At 48.6% G+C, this 19192-nt stretch overlaps 3 protein-coding genes across 10 annotated transcripts in view; 1 reads left to right on the top strand and 2 right to left on the bottom strand.

Annotated features, from left to right (window-relative positions):
• SEC31B (SEC31 homolog B, COPII coat complex component) overlaps positions 1-1511 on the bottom strand; it is a 38355-nt gene extending 36844 nt beyond the window's left edge. For 7 of the 8 annotated variants that reach the window (XM_056351399.1, XM_056351406.1, XM_056351403.1 and 4 more), the window contains exon 1: positions 1401-1511. The gene's annotated coding sequence lies outside the window, so the exon portion shown is untranslated. The remainder of the gene's footprint in view (positions 1-1400) is intronic. The other variant, XM_056351400.1, reaches the window with a different exon arrangement.
• A 1886-nt stretch (positions 1512-3397) lies between these two features.
• NDUFB8 (NADH:ubiquinone oxidoreductase subunit B8) lies at positions 3398-7339 on the bottom strand. The gene is made up of 5 exons (XM_056351842.1): positions 7194-7339; positions 6764-6890; positions 6052-6151; positions 4306-4461; positions 3398-3627 (listed from the first exon to the last, which is right to left on the bottom strand). Exons 1-5 carry the CDS (start codon positions 7291-7293, stop codon positions 3535-3537), a joined length of 576 nt encoding a protein of 191 aa, XP_056207817.1. The 5' UTR covers positions 7294-7339; the 3' UTR covers positions 3398-3534.
• A 672-nt stretch (positions 7340-8011) lies between these two features.
• HIF1AN (hypoxia inducible factor 1 subunit alpha inhibitor) lies at positions 8012-17888 on the top strand. The gene is made up of 8 exons (XM_056351841.1): positions 8012-8233; positions 9396-9646; positions 10906-11054; positions 12785-12930; positions 13411-13517; positions 13913-13976; positions 14212-14322; positions 15508-17888. Exons 1-8 carry the CDS (start codon positions 8060-8062, stop codon positions 15550-15552), a joined length of 1047 nt encoding a protein of 348 aa, XP_056207816.1. The 5' UTR covers positions 8012-8059; the 3' UTR covers positions 15553-17888.
• The last annotated feature ends 1304 nt before the right edge of the window (positions 17889-19192 follow it).

The following is a 19192-nucleotide window of genomic DNA, read 5'->3' as shown; positions in this document are numbered from 1 at the left end:
CACCCGATTACAGCTCTAACGTATTAACGAATCCCAGCCCCAAAGGGCATCGCAGGACAGCAGTGGCGTTTCCCCGCAGCCTCCCCAGCCACGGTACCTTAGGAGGTACCAGTGCCTGCACAGCCAAACCTAGCAGGTCAGAGCACCCCGCACCAGTGGGAAGTGGGAAGCACACAACTGAGCAGTGACAAGTAAAAGCACACGTTCTCAAATCATGGTGGACCATGCAAATAGGGCTGACAGAGGCAAAAATTCCTCACCTACATTAATGTGAAATACTTGTGGCTTTAGAGTACTCTGTAAAAGATCATGGTGGTTGTTGTATCAGTTGACTAACCCTCACAGCTGCTGCAATAATCATCCCTGGTATCTAGGGAGGCCTTTTTGCACCACTCGAACACTACCAATCAGAAATCCCCTCCTACTGACTTTCCCAATTCCCCTCCTGCCACTGGGAACCCAACCGTTCCTCTTCAACCAGCTCCTGCCGATACTGGGCTTCCAGCACAACATGGCACATACAGAGCTCACAGCCTGACCCTCACCCTAGCTAAAGGTGAAACTCGGGCAGAAGAGACAACACTTGTCCAAGGTCACCCAGCAGCCACTCTTGAGAGCTGAAAAAGTCCTCTCAGCCACGACACCGCAGTTAAGACACAAGCCATCCCACCAGCCTCCACCTCACGACATCGATCTAAAAATCGCTGTCCTGCCCCTCGTGCTGCTCCGACGCTCCTCTCGCAGCTCCCCAGCGCGCTGCAGCCAGGCTGCTCTCGTAAGTGCTTATTATAAACCCCAATTACAGGAGGCAGAGACGCTAATCCCAGCTAATCGTCAGTGCTTGCAAGGCGGGGCGGTCGCAGGGCAGGGCTCTGCGCGCTCCTCCATGACAGCTCCCACGGAGCACAGAACTCCCCGAGGTCTCCGAGCGCTTTCGGAAGCACCGCCCGGTGCCACGGCCGGCACCGGCGGGAGCGCACACAGGCGTGCCTGGCCAGCCGGCGCCACGCAGCGGGAGGGCGAGCCTAGAGACCACCGGCCGCGGGCAGGCTCTCAGCTACGCTGGAGGCCTCGCCGCGGCCCAGCTCAGACTGCGTCGCTCCCTCCAGGTGCCCCGCTGCCCAGAGGCCGGCCCGCGGCAGAGGGAAGCGGCTCCGGGGGCAGGGACGGAGCCGTGGCACCGGGGGACGGGCCACGGGACGGGCAGGATAACAAAGGAGACCGGGCCAGGGGGGATATGGGGGTGAAAGGGCCCGGCCCCGGGTCGCGGCAGGGCCGGGCTGGCCCCGGCCGGCCCCCTGCCCTCTGTGGCGGGGCCGGAGGAGTGGCGGGGCCGGGGCGGGAGCAGCCGCTCGCATCAGACCGAGCGCAGCGGGCGAGGGGGTGCGGGCGGCCCTTACCGGCTCGCTTGCCGTCCCAGCCGCTCCGCGACCCGCGCCCGGACGGCTCCCGCAGCGCAGCCCTCACGACGGTGGCCGCCGGGAGCCGAAAAGCCGCCGCCGGCGGAGCACCGCCCCCAGCCCCGCCTCGGCCCCTCCGCGCAGGCGCCAGCTGGTCCGTTCCGGGGGGCTCCAGCGCCGCCGCGGCGCTCCGGGGGCGTGCGGGGCCGCGCTCGGTGGCTCCCGACGGGGTTCGGGGCGTCCCTCCCTCAGCCGCCGGCCGCCTTTTCTGGCCTTCAAGTACCTGAATTCGCCCCGTGGCTGGTCCGACAGGCCCGCGCGGTGGGAGCCCCGCAGGCAGGGCCAGGCCGGCGCCCCTTTCGCAGCCTGCCTTGGCTGCCGGTTTAGGCTTTCCTGAGAGGGAATGCAGCAGGGAAAGGTGCACAGCTTAGGGGTACGCTTTCCTAAAGGCATTTTAGTTGCCAGGGAAAAAAAATAACGCAGAAGGACCCAGACCTCCTTTCTTCAACTCTTTCCTGTTTTGAAAAAATTTGCCTGCGCTACGAACCCCATTTTTAAGGATTTCTGTGCCATATTGCCAGCCCAGCCCTTTATGCCTTCCACATGAAGAAAAACATCAAGTTACGGTTAGGGAGGGATTTTGTGCTGAACTCCCCAAAGGAGGCGGCAGCCACGCGGGGTGGGCCTCAACCCCCCTCTGCGCAACTGCTGCACTGTTGTCTTACATGGCAAGATAACGCATCTATTACTGCTTCGATCGTTTTCATTGTACTGGAAGACTCTCACAACATCGCATATGGTGCTGTCATGTAACTGCTGTGGAATGGGAATTCTTACTCAAAGTCGTAACTAAGGAGAGTTTTCTCCTGCATAATGCTTTGTAACAGAACTCAGTTTCAAGGCCCCTGCAGCTCAAAAAATACTTGAATGACCCTTCTGGGGTAAAAATCATCATCCGTAACTTACAAGAAAGCATTTCCGTAACTAGAAGGTGACAGCTTACAAAAGCCAGGAGGAATGGTGACTGTTCAGCACCTCCAGAGAGGTTAGTTTTAGTTACACACATACTTCTAGCATGTAGTGACATAATTCCCTTGAACATACACCCTTGCAGAGAACCCTGCACAGAGCTGAAGCTAACTGCCCTTTAGAATCTGGGGTTAAAAATCTTCATAGATTGAAAATTCATTAATCAGTCTTCAAATATATGCTTCTCATAAAGCACAAAACTCTGAGTCGTGACGGAGTGTTGAGAACAGAGTACAACATCCAGTTTATAGGAAGCACCCAGAAGAGCCAAGCCCTTAGCCTCCTGTGATCACCCACTCCTGCAGCCAAACAGCAAGGCCTAAGACATAGCACAGGGGAGCTTAAAGAACTTTCACTGTAGATCAGTACTGAAGGCACCGTCTCCTCCAGTAACAAGGGGAAAAAACTTATGTTAAAGGAAGAGTGGAGCTGGACAAGTCTAGTAGCTTAATTTTATGTCCAACTTTCCCAAGCAAACTGCTGATGAAGGCACAGGAGGCCCTAAACCAGTGGTTTGCAGCAAGACAGGCAGACTTCATGGGTCAGACATAACTCCAGCCCTGGACGACAAGCTCAGGCCATACAGGAGCAACTTGGGCATCTGTGCTCTTGGACCAGAGCCCATGCACAGTAGAACAGGACCGACAGTTATTCATGTGGTACATGACTCCCGAGCACCGTACTTGCCAGCCTGGTTCTGCCCATCATTTCAGATTAAATAATGGCACTCCAGTTCACCTCCAAGCAGGACCTGCAACAAGCCACTTGGTAACAGGCAATACCTCCTACACAAACAGGCTTAGCTAAGGAATGTTTGTGCACAACATGCATAAACTAGAAGCAGTTTTAGGACTACACTCAGAACTCTGCCCCACTGATACTAGCCCGTTTAGAAAAATAGCCGAAGGTCATTCGATTTCATTGGCCATTGTTCAGTCTTCTCAAACCAACAGCAGACAACTAGCACAGTAGGTATCATCGATATATTTCACTGAAGTTAGTGGTTGAATGTTGAAGAACAAGCATTAACATATGCCACAGTGAACAGTTAAGATGCCATCCCCAGCAGAATTGACACAGGAGAAACATAGCGCTTCAACAACGTTCAGATTTCATAGTGTGTCACCACTGGTGGCTCTTTATTGGGGTCTCCTCCTTTCTCCAGATACAGGTCATTGAAGGGATATTGCTTCGGTCCCTACAAGGATCAAGAAAGAATGACAAATTCACCATATTTATCCAAGCAAATAAAGGGGCAAGGGGAGAATGTCTCATCCCATCCCACCCAAGTCAAGGCTTGTCATTTAAGACTTAAATTTGTATTTCTTAAGTGCTTCGGCAGGAATATTACAGTACAAGGAAAGTAAACTCAGAGATAGAGTTCCTTGTATAAACTCATGTCCTTCAAAAAAAACATCAGGGTGGTCTGGCATTTAATCTCAACCAACAGTTCATCTCGTTCGTCTCACAGCACAGGGATAATGTATTGCAAAAACTGTCTGTGTATTCAGATGCATTTTTCAGGAGTACATTTCAAATGATATAGACCATGAGGTATAACTAAAAACACAGGGCAAGAGACAAGATAAAGCATCCCTCTTGAGCAGATGCACACAGTGAAGGAGAATTACTAGATCAAAGAAGGGATACTGTAAGCAGCACAGCTTAAAATTAGTTGCCTGTGAACAGGAACTCCTCACTATGAAACAGAACCTGTCAGCTGAGCCAAACCAGTTAAGAGAACAACTCAGGCTAGATGAGGCTGCATTGGTCCATCCCCTGCCAGCAGCAGGGGTTTGCATTCATGCTGATCATGCAGCTTCAGCAGCAAGAAACACAGCTACTTCTCCTCCCTTTACACAAGGGTGTCACTCACCACAGGCCTGTAAGATGGGTAGATCTCTCCAAGACCAAACATGATCAGCATGGTACTCAAAAAGACAAGGAAGTGTTTGCGCATGGTGTGCCAGGCAACTGGAGTGGGGGATGTATCAACACGGTTCCGAATGTACATGTCAAAGTCCCAGTGCATCTAAAGAACAAAGAAAAAACGCTGCACGTTTACCAACTGTGCTCAATCTGCTTTTATCAAGGAAGAAGTGCTTTACAGCATGCATGAAACTCCCAGAAGCTGTTTCATCTCCACCCCACAAGTGGAGATCAAGCCTCAGAGGAGGCAAGTAATTTACCTACAGTCACAGCAAGTTGTCACTTACACATTGGTGTAACTCAGGACTTCAAATTCCATCCTATGCTTACACCAGACAATATGCTTAATTTTAGGATAGCAGCAGCTTTTATTTATATACATAATCACCCCACCTTAGATTTGTTCCAAGCACTGTTGAAAAGGCATGGTATAAACTGGCACCCTCATTTATGGAAGTTCAGTCACATATCCAAAGAGAAGTAGCAGTGTTATTTCAGAGCAGCAGTTACCTTGCCACTTAGAAGCTGGTTCCTCAGAACACTAAGAGCACCTGCTACTGTTGCTCTGTGACAACAGCCAGGCTGGTAGCAAGCCTGATTGACACAGAGAGGTGTTCAACCTTCTGCCTTTAAGTATACATAGCAAAGTCCCAAGCACGTTCTACCTATAGCCTCCCTTCCCATTAATGAAAGCAGAGAACTCATTTACAGCTCAAGCACTGCCTCTAGCTCCCCAGCTTTCCCCTCTGCACAGAGCCATTTGCTGTCAAACCCAGAGCACCAGACTGAGCAGAACCCAGCTGCCTGAACAGAGGCATCAGCTGACCCCTGGAATGCACCAGCATACTCCACCTGGCCCCTCACTGCCAACCCCCTGCAAGGGCACCTGTACAAGCCTTACTGTACCAAGCACCACAACAACACCAAATCACCGTGGGTTTTTTCTTGTGCTTTTACAGTTGTTACATGCCCTTTGCTGTGGTAAGCACGCTATGATGCTCTGGCATGTTTATACTATATATCACATACACATGCTTACATAATCTCTGCTTTTAGTCATGAGAGCTCAGGTCAATTACTAAGTTCAGTAGTCACAGCTAGACTGCAGTCATTCACAGACAGACTCCACACTAACTGAAAAGTTACTCCTGACACGGAGTATGAGGAACTTAGATTTTGAAAGTTAACATATATGCTCTATTCACCCATTTCTCTTACCGATATCTTGCAAACTTTCTTCAGAGAAAACCTCCCTATTTGTATTCTATCCCAAAACAACCCTGGAGTAATAAAGCAGCAATAGGCTACTTCCATTGTACTGAAAGGACTTTACTAAAAAACAGCTTCTTTGCTAAATCATTCTGAACTAAGCTCTCTTACTGAGTTCAGATCAGGTAAAGAAAATGGAGGAGACTTTCCTATTCCTACAGAGAAACTTAAGTTTGTAAAGTCTCCCTCCTCATATGTAAAAAGGCGTTAACAGTCCTCAGCACTTTCAAAATATTTACACTGATGGCCACAGCCTAACTTTCCTTCCGACTGACTGTCCCTGCTCACATAGGCAACACACACCTGCACTTGGCGATGCAGTTACACAAAGAATTAAACAGAAATCACTAACAAGATGTGCATGTTATTGTTTAGTAACAGTAGCATTGATCGGCAGCTTGAAAAGTGCTACTAGCATTCCTACCGGCTCTCCCCAGTTATGCCTCACGTCTGGCTGGTCCCACTGGTACCAGGGGTCTCGCTCATGAAAAGACTTATTAGGGAGCTTGGGATAGTCACCATACCTGTAAGAAACAGATTAAAAACCCCAAGCATACAAGAAATCTATATTAATGTAGATATGTTTTATAGGAGACACTATAGGACAGGGCTATGGAAATCAAAGACTTAAACATTACCTTGGTTTTATAGCTCCTATATATACAACATTTTTATAATACATACATGCAACTAGCACAACGATCATCACTGTGATACCAGCTACTGTAACAAACAGCATTCCTCAAAGGGGGCTTTTTGGGCTACACTAGCTGGAAGAAAACACAGGCTTAACTGAAGTACAGAACCCTAGCTCTCTTGCACTTTGCACATGTCAAAGTATTTTCCAACATTTAAACATCTCCTGAAATCTTTATTCCAGAGATTACTTCAGTTCATCCCTCTCAGCCTTGCATTCCAACAGCCTATAAAGTCTCTCGTACAGTATTTTATTCACACAGGCCTCCAGCTCATTCCATTTGTTCCTGTTATAAAACTCCGATGTGTGCCTTCAAAGCTCCAAGCTCACGGCACAGCACCTCTGGGCATCGGACCGAGCCTGCCAGCGCCAGCCCGCAACGCGGAGCTGCGGGCCTCGGCCTGCCCTGCCCGCGGGCACCGACACCCCGGCCGCTCACCCAAAGCCATCGTCGGGGTAGGGCTCGTAGTCCTCCACCCGCATGTTGTACTTCCTTGCAGCGGCTGCCCGCTCCTCCGGTGTTCGTGGGTACGGCCCAGGCATCAGGTCCTTGGGCGCCTCCGAGGCTGGGGGGAGAGCCACGGGGCAGCCTGGCTGTGGGCTCGCCGGCAGCCACGGCCAGGCCGGGGAGGTCGCGCCACCCCAAGGGCCCCGGAGCCACCGGCCCGCCGCCCTCCAACCGGCACGCCGCCCCCCAGCCGCCGCCGGCCCGTCGCCACCAGCCGCCTCGGCCCCGCCGGCCCCAGCAGCCCCCAGCCGCCCCGGCCCCGCCGGCGTCCCGCCGCCTCAAGGACACCTGGCCTCGCCACCTCAAGGCCCCCGGAGCCACCATCGTCCGAGCCCCCCGCTCCGTCCCCCCGCTCCCTCACCCGCCCGCGCCCCCATGGGCGCCGCCGCCCCGGCCCAGCCCGGCCGCAGCCCGGCGGCCGCCCGCCGCCAGAGGACACCGCGCAGCCCGACCGCCGCCATCGCCCCGCCGCGCAGGCGCGGCCGCCGACACACAGAACCCCGCCCGAGGCGCCCCTCCGTCCGCCGGGCCGCAGCCAGCCCGCCGCCGGGGCGGGGCCGGGGCGGTGCTCCAGGGCTGCGCGGCCGCCCTCGGCGCGTACCGGTGTTACCGACGCTGGTACCCACGTGTGACCGCCCGGTCCCCGCGGAGCCGGGGAAACGCAGGCGCCTGCAACGGCTTGTTAGTTTAGCGGTGCTGTTCTTCAAGCCTAAGCAATGCGTTACTGTAGAGAAAATCGATACGAGCGCTAAAGGACTTTGCAGTTTACTTGTTTAGTTCATTATGTAAACTCTGCGGTACTTGAGCTCGTTCTCCTTCAGGTAGTCAAACGTCTGGCTTTGAGGCACGAGCATCTGCGCGTGTGCTGCGGGGCAGGCGGGCGGCTGGCCCCGAGCCCCGCACTCAGAAGGGCGCCGCAGAACCGGCGGGGCGGGCGAGCGCCGAGGGGCCCGGAGGCCCCGCCCTGACTCCACAGCCGGCCCGCAGGGGCCATTTCCCGCCCCCGGCTCCCACTGCAGCCCGCAGCCCTTGGCACCGGCGAGAAGGCGGAGGGGAGCGGAGGCCACGCCCAACCTCCCGCCGCGCAGGGGCGCTGCTCTCCGCCGCCGCCGCTCCCTCCTGCCCTTTCGTCTGCCTCCCGCCGTCTCCCTTCACTTCCGGCGTGACCATGGGCGGGCAGCTTCCGCTTCCGGCTTTTTAGTTCCGGGTTCTCCGGTAGAGGCGGCGATGGCAGCGGCGGCCTCCTCCTCGGCGGCGGCCGCGGGCTGCCAGGAGGGCCCGGCGGTAGCGGCAGGGAGCGGCTGGAGCGAGTCCCAGTTCCGGCGTTACTCCTTCGAGACGCGGCCTATCCCGCGGCTCAGCCACAGCGACCCCCGCGCCGAGGAGCTCATCGAGAACGAGGTGCGGTGGGCAGCGGCGACCCGGCCCGGCGCTGGGGCTGCGGCGGGGCCGGTTTGCGGCGCGGAGGCTGCCCGCCTTGCCCGCCAGGCCCGGCGGGGCGGAGCGGAGCAGGGCCCGCAGAGCGGCTCGCAGGCAGCGGGGCGCTCCGGGCCCTGGTGCCGTCCCGGGGGCGCGTCCCGGCCCTGCCTCTGAGGCTACCGCGCTGCCCGCCGTGGAGTGCCTGCCGCGCCCCCCCGCCCCGGCGCGGGCTCGGCTGTGGCCGTTGTCGCGTTCCTCTGAGCTGTGGTGGGCGCTTCTTTTCGGTGCCACAGCGCTGAGAGAGGAAACGTTTCCTGCAGACTTCAACAAAGTGCTTTGTTGTCCGGGCGAAAGTCGTGGAAATGTTGTGTAAAACCATGGGCATATGCTTGTTATTTTCTAAGTGAGAATGACTCCAGGTGTGAATGCTGCCTTGCAGAGCGGCTCTTGTATTTGTTCTGGATAAGCCCGATTTCGTTTTGGTAAGATTGCTAGCTTGTTGGTTTTTTTTTAAACAAATCCTGCAAGAAGGAAAGTTGTGCATGCATAGCTTGTAAACACAGCAGCTATCAAGAGTTCTTGTTTAGGTTGCATCTATTTATAGGTGAGGAGATAGGTGATGCCCTTTGTCTTCTTTTTGTAGTTGTTGCTTTTTTGGTATAGAAGAGATAAGGTAGTATTATTTTTTTGATGGCTGAAGGTTATCTGCGATCCTCTGAGAAAAGACATGAGTACTGTCTCTGTTTCTGGATTCAGAAATACCTTTCTGCCAGTATTTAGCCCTTCGTAGCTAGGCTAGAAGGGACCAGGCAGAATCTACTGTGTTTCCTTGCTACATGGCAGGACCAAGTAGGCCTAAAACTGTTTCCAGCTAGTGTTTGTCTAACCTCACATGTTATAGAGATTAGCTAAGTAGATAGTGGAATCTGTCCTGTTACTACCAGGAACTTGCTGAGGACACTTTCTCAAAACTTCCTATCACATTTTTCTTGGTTTTTTTTCCTCAGACCAAGGTACCTGATTACTCTTAATGCCTTTTCCAATTCCCTGTTTCCAAAGCGAGCTCAAGTGATTGCAGTAATGAATGTGATCATTCTCAAGTTCAAGAGGGTCTTGAATCAATGGATTTCTTGTTCCTCTCCAGGAGCCAGTGGTGCTGACAGATACGAATCTGGTTTATCCAGCTCTGAAATGGGACCTGGACTACCTTCAGGAAAACATTGGCAATGGGGACTTCTCAGTGTATAGTGCCAGCACACACAAGTTTTTGTACTATGATGAGAAGAAAATGGCCAATTTTAAGAACTTCAAACCCAAGTCGAGCAGGGAAGAGATGAAGTTTGCTGAGTTTGTGGACAGACTCAGTGAAATACAACAAAAAGGGAGTGCTGAGAGGTAAGTAATACTTGAAGGTTTCTCCATTTCTGCAGGTCTAAGTAGGGAACAAGATTCTCTTCAGTGAGTGTTGATGTTTAAAACCTCTCAAGCTTTTCTTTTTTTCTTTATAGCCCTGCTTTTCCTGCAGGGCTGCTAGTTGACAGCAGCCTTGTTACCTGATTAAAATAGTCATGCCATTGGTTAATCGAACTGTTTACATTGTCTGCAGAGTTTTGTTTAATTTTTTTCTCTGTCTGAGGCAAGGTTTGCGTAGAGAAAGCATTAAGCTTCACTTTCTTTTGGCAGACTGTAGTATTGATAGAGGAGCTTAGGTATCTGATGAAAAGGTATGGGCTATAGCACTCAGCCTTTTTTACAGAATACCAAGGCAGCTGGTGCTAACACTCTTTCAGAAAAATGAGAAGAGGTTGCATATGTGCAGTGTATTTGCTGGTGTTGATGGCCTGCACCACTAATGGAGCTGTAAGTTACTGAGAGGAGCTTCACGTTTATATGGAATATAATAACTATTAGCAATGTAAACCCTGTGTTAATTTTGTCAGTCACCAGCCCTCTAACTTATGGATGCTTAATTGTGTCTTAATTCGAAGCAACTCTGTGTCCCTGTCCACTTGTCGTCTGTACCTTTCTATTCTTTCTCAGCTTTGAGTGTGCTTTTTCCAAGAGAGAAGGTAGTCCTTGAGCTTAAAAATGCATTTTTCTTCCAGCATTGCAGACAGTAGTCTGTAATACTGTGATTGTTAATACAGATGTTTGATTCCTCTGGTCCTCTATGTCTAAAGGTAGGCATGGCTTTAAAGTAATTTGATGCTGAAACGTGCAGGATTTCCTGAGCCCTTTTTTTCCCTCATGCACTTCTAGTAGAAGAGGTAATTCTTACTGCAGATGAGTTGGAGTGGTGTCATTTATCTGGGGATTATTCATGAATGTGTTTGATATTTGACAGTGGCCAGCCAGTGTACAGTTTCCTCCTCCTGCATTACAAGGGGGATGTTTTTGCTGTAAAATTCTCCTTTTCCCTTACGATTATTCAAACAGAATTGAGTTCTGTTCCCTTCTGTACCAGAAAACCTTTCAGCAAAGTTTCAGGACTTTTTGAAATGCTTTCTTTCTACAGGTGTTTATGATGTGTGGTGGTAGAACAGAATCTGTAGGAGTTATGTCTCTTTGTTTTGAAATCTTTCTGAAGAGATGCAGAAGTATGTCTTTATCTTCATGGCAAAGCTTGATTTCTCTTTATCTCTGGGAAAATACAGGCTGTATCTGCAGCAAACACTGAATGACACAGTTGGAAGGAAGATTGTGGTGGATTTCCTTGGTTTCAACTGGAACTGGATTAACAAGCAACAAGGGAAACGTGGCTGGGGTCAGCTGACTTCTAACTTGCTTCTTATTGGCATGGAAGGTAAGCAGCTACCTCTGGGAGAAGATCTGGTCAGCAGTTCTGTATTTCAATTTCAGAAGGTCTTTCAAATGGATTTTCCACCAAGTGTTTCTTCAGAGCAGGCAGTTTAAATCTTTAGTTTGTGTGGGGATTGTTGTCACCACTTAACTTGGGTTACAGAGAGGAAACAACCAAAGGAATAGCCTGTATTTCCCCAGGGATGCACTGTGAATGCCTGGATGTAATCTGCTCGTGGAAAGACTCTGTGTGATGGTGGTAGGGCTGTGTTTTCGGTAATTGCTAATCATATTCTGAGAGCTGCTTATTATTTGAATGCTTCAGATGCTGTAGATGTAAAATGCTCAGAGCCTGCAGGTTTGAATTGCAAAAGGATTTACAAGTTGAGCAAAGTTAGTCTTCTGGGCTTTTCTTAGCGTGTCCAGTGTCTACCCAGGAGGAAACGTTGATTATTCTGTCAGGCATTTGTTCTTATTTGAGCTGGTACACTGTCGGGGAGAAATTCTCTTAAGAGCTGAATTTCTTCTTGAAAGTTAGAGGGAACTGAGGAACTTGGAAGATGGATAAATCCCAGAAATATCTGGATAGAGGGTAATTCCAAATCCATGTGGAGACTTATTCATAGGCAAATGCTTTAGAAGACAGAGGTACCACTACCCTGTTGACAAGGAGAGCGTTCCAGTAGAAAGTAATATCAATAACTGGGCACAAAACTGTGTATGTTTCTTGAAGCAGGATGGCCTATAATCAGTGTGGTCATCACATCCAATTATAATTATTTGTTAATTCATGGCTATTCAGTTCTGACAGCAGATGTTTTTCCCCTTTGCAACAGGTCATACTCAACTTACAGCTGTTTGTCTTTGCCACTTGTTTTACTAGCTGAGAGAAGAGAACTTCACATAAAAGCAGTGCACCAACAGTTCCCTACAGGTCATACATAATGTGATCACTAAAATCCTGTTATCAACAGGTTATGTGCAAGAACCAAGGGATTGTCTTGAACCAGTGTGTACTAGGAAAAGGAGTGTCTTTACAGGAGCATTTGATTTTATGATACATCTAATGAAGTTGCGGGGTTAATTGTCATCTTAATTCTACTTAGTGAAAATACATACAAAGAGCGAGCTAAAAGAGTAATATCTGAATTGCAAGCAGCTTAAAAAACATAGTTGTAAGGGGTACAGAATGCCCCATTGTATTTAAAGGTTTGATTAAATTTAAGATCTAGTGGTAACAGTCAAGCTTCAGAACTGTTAATCAGACTGAGAAGGTGCTGTTGGGAGCCCCAATGACAAAAAAATATTTACTTGTTTTCTTGCAAAACTACTAGGACTTTTTTCAAGATCAGGCTGTTAGACTCCTTTTCTCTAGACTGATAATTTCCTAAAGTCCGTTCTACAACTTGTCATCTAAACAATGTGTTTTATGAAGAAGCTTCCCATCAACGTTTGCCATCTGCTGTTCATGGGAACAAGCTGGAAATTCTAATCCTGTAAAGCATGAGTTGCTGAATATGGATTTAGAATGGAAATTAAGTGGAGTAGCAACTGCTCAATAAAGGCTGACTGATACAGTGATCAGTTTGTAACGTTTTTGTGGTCATTTTCCATGTTTAGTTTTCTGAATATGTGGAAGTGTATTTACTGTCTTCATCAAAGAATGTAACTTGCTTCCATCTTTCCTACCTGTATGTGAGTGTGTCTTGATTATCATCTTTTCTCTCTCTGTAGGGAATGTGACACCAGCTCATTATGATGAGCAGCAGAACTTCTTTGCTCAGATTAAGGGTTACAAGAGATGTATCCTGTTCCCTCCTGATCAGTTTGAATGCCTCTACCCTTATCCTGTGCACCATCCGTGTGACAGACAGAGCCAGGTGAGAGTAGCAGATCTGTTCTCTGTTCCATGCCAAAACAGGACATTTGTGAAGGTGCTAGGTGGGAGGAAGCTGTACTGGAATTAAAGCTGCTTTTGCAAAACCTGTGTTCAGATCTGTTAACTGGTGAATATGTTGAGAATAGATGGAAGGCCTGGTAGTGTTTCTGTTTGTGTCTGGTCCTGCCTTGCAAGAACTAGGGCTATAAACACGCTCTTACTGATAGCACAACTGGGCTGCAGTTGGTACCTTTTCTGTTTCATTGATGACTTGTCAAACAGATTTGCTCAGAAACAAATTGCAGGACTCCTACCCAAGTAGATGGTACTTTGAGGGTACTGCAGGACATTGCAATGGAGTTAAGACACAAATGCGAATATGAAAGCCATATAGGGAAGGATGATTTGATACTGAGAGCCAATAATGAGGACTGTCATTGCAGGAAGTTCTTCTGAGTTTATTAATGTTTTCCTCTGTTAGGTGGACTTTGACAATCCTGACTATGAGAAGTTTCCAAACTTCCGGAGCGTGGTTGGCTATGAGGCGGTGGTGGGGCCAGGGGATGTGCTATACATACCTATGTACTGGTAAGAGGAATGGTGGGACTGCACAGTGACCAGCCAACAGAGGTTTAAAAGGTCTTCTGCTTGAAGTGTTGGGTTGGCTCTTAAGATAATTCTGTTTCAGCTTCATCAGCGAGTATGGTATTTTCTGTGATACCCTGGGCTAATCTGCTTCTACTTCCTGTCTGTTGGATGGGAATGGTAACTCTCCCTGACACCATGTTAATGGTGCAAGTACTCCATTAATGTGTGTGAGAAGAGGATCTGTATTTAAATACAAAGACCTTTCCGGTAGTTCTGAGGTCTTGATGATGGTGGTGTAGGGCAAGGCTTGTCTAGTGCTGTCTGAACTCATCCATCTAAGGTATTTCACTATAAACTACAGCAATAGTGTCGTCTTCTTTGTGGTTTCCATGCAGGTGGCACCACATTGAGTCTCTCCTGAATGGGGGGATTACCATCACTGTGAACTTCTGGTACAAGGTGAGTACAAGCACTTTCCTGCACAGCTTGGATAGCTCTATCCCAGAGGATTTTTTCAGTAGAGATGTATTGGCATGTGTTGTCAATATGAGAACTTCGTTGCACCAAATCCTTTGCTTTAAAGCTGAAAGTTGCTTTCTCCCTTGAGTCGTGTGTGAGAGACTGGGTGGCTGGTAGAAGGTAGAATTATCTGCCAATTTAGGAAGCATGACATGAGCTATTTCTGATGTTTCAGGGTGCCCCAACCCCAAAGAGAATCGAGTATCCATTAAAGGCTCATCAGAAAGTGGCGATAATGAGGAACATTGAGAAGATGTTGGGAGAAGCCTTAGGAAATCCACAAGAGGTACAAAACGGAACCATATAGTCACTGTTGTTGAATTTGTTATGGCTTAATGCAAAACTCGAGATGCCAACTATTTGGCTCTGCAGGTATCACAGTGAGGGTAGGAGAAAGCAGGGTTGCTCTGTTGCTGTGAATGGTTCTTCCTGCTGTCTTCAGAAGGTCCTTTGGCTACAAAAAGGCAAGCTCTTTACATTTTAATTCTGGAGAGGACCACTACAAACAAGGGATTAATTGTTCTTGTATGTGGGGGAAGGTGTTTGGCTTTGGCTTTGGGCACTGCCAGGGAAGTGTTGCTCCCAAACTCTCCTTAGCCTTCTGTGCAGCAACGATACCCAGTGTTTGCCAAAAAAAAGACACTGTTTTACCTGCTGAATCCAGATCTCTTAAGATAAATCTCTTCTAAGTCATGTGTTTCCCGCTTAACACATGTCTCTGTCTCTGAATTCTTTGTGGTTTTAATCAACTGGTATTTCAAAAAGCCAGGTGGAATTACTAAGAGTATGCTTTTGAAGATCTCCTGCTGATCTGAAAGTGAAAATACTGGCTGTGAATAGAAATGTTTTCATGGTCTGTAACCCTTACCACTGTGCACAAACTTCTTTTTAGTGCCCTAATGTAAGATGAGCCTCTCCCCTGAGATTATCTTGCTTCTGTAGCGTGTTGAACTTCCCTCAGTGATCAGGCAGTGCTGAGAAATGGGAGTGGTCTTGACTGAAAGCAAAACCTTAGCAAAATTATCAGCCCTAGTCTTCCTTCCAAGTGACCCCAAGGACCAGAGAGGATTCAATGAGTAAGAATGTTCCTTCTGTGCCCTGCAAAAAGCAACCCCTGATGACTGTTGACTCCTTTTAATAGTATCTACTGAGAAATCACAAATCTAGGGTGGGAAGTGAAAAGGTTTCAAATACCATGGATGCAGTGTTTTGCTGACAGCTACAGTTGGGTGTTGGTAGAGAATGCTGCAATTTTGGTAGGGTATCTGAGGATGTGCTCAAGGGTGCCCCAGTATTTATCTGGAAAATACTTTGAAACTGATTCAGTGTACCTTAGACTCAGTTTGTGTGCTGAGATCCTCTGCCCTGGGCTGCTCAGCTCATAAGGTGTTGTGATGCAGAGGGAACAGGCTCTGCAGTTGCCGTTTCTGAGTAACTGTCCCAGCTAACAGTCTGGTTTTGTTTTGAACAGGTGGGTCCCTTGTTGAATATGATGATTAAGGGACGGTATGACTAATGCCTGCCTGCCCGGAGTGACTGATGTTGGAGCTGCTTTGTTCACAAGCAATGGAAGATACTGAGCGCTAGTATTGCACGCGGCACTTAACAGACTGATGGGTTTCCTGGCCTATCCTTGCCCCACTACAATAAAGGGGGCTACTGGAACTGCAAAACCGTTAGTACCCCATTCATCTTCCACTCTCATCTAACCGAACCTCCCAAGAAAGAGTCTGCACTTATTGGAAGCTGGATTCATGCTCACTAACTTGTTTTTTTCTCCCTCTACCCTGTTTGCCACAACAAGGAGCATGGCTTCTGGCACTGGATGTGTTGCTTCAAGAATTTCAGGCATTTGAAGAAAAGCTTGGAGGAGAACCAGGAGTGATCTTGTTTCCTCAGCCTCACGGGGTTTGGACTTCCTGGCTGGGTTTATGTTTTGGTGCCTGCAGTGGATATAAGGTGGAAAGTGATAGGTTTCACAGTCCTCTGTTGTTAGAGGACCTGTCCATGCTCAACTGTGGCACCTTTTTGTATAATGGAACATGTGAGATAGCCTGTGTGTGATGAGCAACAGGATAAATGATTCTGTTTCTTCAGCTTAAGACATCTATGCTTTGGACTTAGCACAGGGTAGAGATCACAGTGAATTCATCTAGTGTGTGAGCGCCAAATCCTATCCTCTCCAAATAATGTGTTGTAGGAGTCTAGATAAACCTCTTTTCTGACAGCTTTCTCTGGGAAGTGAAGGCTGCTCTCCTGCTCTTTTGAAGCTGCAGTATGGTTAAAAGGGGATGTAGCATTATGAAGGGAGGTGCATAAATGCCAGGGCATTCTCCGAGTCTTGGAACAATTAAGCCACATTTTTAAATAAAATTCCCCAGGGGTGCTGAGCCAGACTGTCAAAATGCAGTGTCAGATAGGTACAGAGCTTCCCGTCTCCCCACCAGGGGTGCTGGCTCCTTGGACTAACATGGGAAAGTGCCCTTTTTACTGAAACTGCAAGAACTCAAGTGTGTGTGGCTGCGCACAGGTGCGCATGTTTGTGTGATGTTGTGTGGCTCCTGTCCATCAGTTAAATCCATGCCAGTGTGTGGTTCCCTTCCTTGTACAGTCATGTGAAAGAGGTCAGGGCTTTCTGTTTAAATGTGGTTAAGGTTATCTTGATCCTTTTTGTGTGCTGGGACTTGACATGGCAGGCTGGGAAGTGACAAGACTGGAGCACAGGAACCAGACAAGCCTCTTAAAGAGTCCTCAGCAATCACCCTGAAAAATAATTTTGCTTTCCACTTCCATGCAAAAGCCTTGAGCTCGTATGGAGGCTGGCTTTTGCTTCCCTGAAGTGTGCTGCACTGCTCTCCCTGGTTTGGGGGGTGGTGCAAGGTCTTGTGTATTTGATGCAAGTTGTAAGGATCCCAAGAGCTTAGATGTAGGAGATGTTTCATAGCCCGTTAATCTCATCCCAGAGAAGTGGGGAATTTGTTCTGTTGAGACTTCCCAATGTTTTTCTCTGTTCTTCAGGACTTGTTCTGACATGGGATTCTCATAAGAGTGTTGAGAACATGTGCTCTGTCTTTTGTTGGGATGGCTCATGCACCACCTGCAGTGAGCTTGCCTTGCACTAAGCTGAGAGGCCTCTCAAACAGGAGGTCCCAGGGGCTAGTTGGCTGCTTTACAGGTCAGAACAACTGAAGTGTAATTGGCAGCTGTGGGGTCCTTGTTTAAGAAATACATCTGTGTTACTGAGTAGTGTGACTGCCATGTTACTTGTTACAGACTCTCCAGAGCTGTGGTTACATCCAGGTGAAGGTTGCTCAGCTGGATGCTTATCAATGCTCAGCCTTTGGGCAGGTGGGGAAGAACGCTAAGCTGCTCACTCTGGCCAAAAGCAAGACCTTCCCAGGAGTACTGGGCACATGCCTGTGGTTGAAAAATGCTCAAATGAAATCCCACCTCTGTGCTATTTATTCAGCACATGGTAGTCTCCAGTACTATTTGCTGGGACACCGTCAACTCTTGAAGCTCAGGGTGGGAGTTCATATCCTATGTGGAGAGAGAATGGTACTTACAGAACTTCAGAATCCTTTTGTTTTTTCTTTATTTGCCAAAGGTCTAACTTTTAAAGTGTCTGAACAGGTTTTGCTGCACTTGATTTCGTGAAAGCTTATTCACAATGCACTGATGGACTGACTCCCCCCCTTCCCTATTCACCTTGTGCTTTCAATGCCCCTTGCCATGGTATTGGGAAGCTGTGTGTGTTCTCTGCTAGGGGTGTGTGTGCGGGGGGTGGGGCGTGACACACACGGTACCTTCTGAAGTGTAGTTCTTAAATACAACCAATGTTGAACAACAGAACTGTGTGGCTTTTATTTTGTGAGTGGCTGTACAGGAGAGCTGTATAAGGAGATACACATATAAGGCTACCTTTCAGTCTTTCTAGTAACTCCATGTGCGTTCTTCACTGATGAAAGCTGCTGGTCTCCAGAACTGCCTTCAAAGCACCAATACCAACTGCATTATTGTGTCTTCACAAACTTTCCTCATGCTACTTCCTTAAACCTGAAAGGAAAGCTAGGAGTAAGATGGTATCCTTGAACCCTGTCAACAAGTGTTGGTAGGGAGGGAACAAATTATCCTCCCTACTGACTCGAATGGTGTCACCATGATCTGGTCACTGATGGGATGACAGAGTAAACTACACTATTAGGTCTAATGAGTTCTATCAGTTGCTTGTCCTTTGGGATATCTTATCCTTCATTTGGTCCTTTATCTGATTCATACTTTGGTCAAGGAGATTTTGGGTGGAGGCTTCCTCTGTGTACCTCTGCTGTAGCAGCCTTGGGTGGTGGAGTTCTCTCTACCTGATAAAGACACAAATTATTTTATGGTAATATTAACTACAGCAATCTTGGTACCTAACTGTCAGTGAAATATTGGCTAAATCTGAACAAATTTCTAATGTGTAGTAAAATGGGGAAGAGCTGAATATATCTTAGAGATGGTGGGGCTGGTGAGAGGAGAGAGAGGCAGCTGTCTAAGCCTTTGGTACCACAATTGGCATTGTCTCCTCATGCCCTTGGGGAACAGGGTGAATGTGGAGGGAGTGGAAAAGACAAGAGGGTAAAGTTTCCTGTGACCGTGGGTGTTCACCCTTCCCTCCTGTGCCTGCTGGGATCATCAGCGCTGAACACTCATTTGCTTCTGTTCCACTGAACTTAGTGGTCTGTTATGGCTGATCCTGTAGCCTTTCTGTTGTGCACATGCCTGTGGGTAACATGCATGGCTGGCACCACAAAGCTTACAGATGTTGGGTTGTGCAGAGAAGTGGAGGAAACAGAGGGATGAGGTCTGTGTCATTTGAAAAACAGTCTCCAGGATTTTTCCCTTCCAGTTGTTTTCTTGTTTGCTTTTACTACCTTAGGTCCTTCTGTTTTGCCCACTTCCCTGTTCCTTGAAAAGTGAGATTTCTCTGGGGAGAAGTGACCTTTCTCTTAATCCCTATAGATCATGGCTGCAGGATCTTTCCCATGGAAAGAGAAGAGTGTGGGTTTTCAGACTGATGCACTGTCTTACCTGCTTTGTGATCAGGCTCAGCTCGGCGATCACCCAGGAAATTTGGAGTGATAAAGCAGGTGCAGAGTGAAGCCGGCTGGTCAGGA

This window comes from Falco biarmicus, chromosome 9, assembly GCF_023638135.1.
Source record: "Falco biarmicus isolate bFalBia1 chromosome 9, bFalBia1.pri, whole genome shotgun sequence".
NCBI classification, from domain to species: domain Eukaryota; kingdom Metazoa; phylum Chordata; class Aves; order Falconiformes; family Falconidae; genus Falco; species Falco biarmicus.
Note: the sequence above shows the minus strand (reverse complement) of the source record. Positions and strands in the feature narration are given on the sequence as shown.

Coding starts and splice junctions, on each gene's coding strand:
- NDUFB8 (XM_056351842.1), bottom strand. CDS start 7,293: ATGGCGGCGGTCGGGCTGCGCGGTGTCCTCTGGCGGCGGGCGGCCGCC. Junction 4,462..6,051: donor GGCATAACTGGGGAGAGCCG/GTAGGAATGCTA, acceptor TTTGTTCTTTAG/ATGCACTGGGACTTTGACAT. Junction 3,628..4,305: donor ACCCATCTTACAGGCCTGTG/GTGAGTGACACC, acceptor TGATCCTTGTAG/GGACCGAAGCAATATCCCTT.
- HIF1AN (XM_056351841.1), top strand. CDS start 8,060: ATGGCAGCGGCGGCCTCCTCCTCGGCGGCGGCCGCGGGCTGCCAGGAG. Junction 8,234..9,395: donor AGGAGCTCATCGAGAACGAG/GTGCGGTGGGCA, acceptor GTTCCTCTCCAG/GAGCCAGTGGTGCTGACAGA. Junction 13,518..13,912: donor CTATACATACCTATGTACTG/GTAAGAGGAATG, acceptor GTTTCCATGCAG/GTGGCACCACATTGAGTCTC.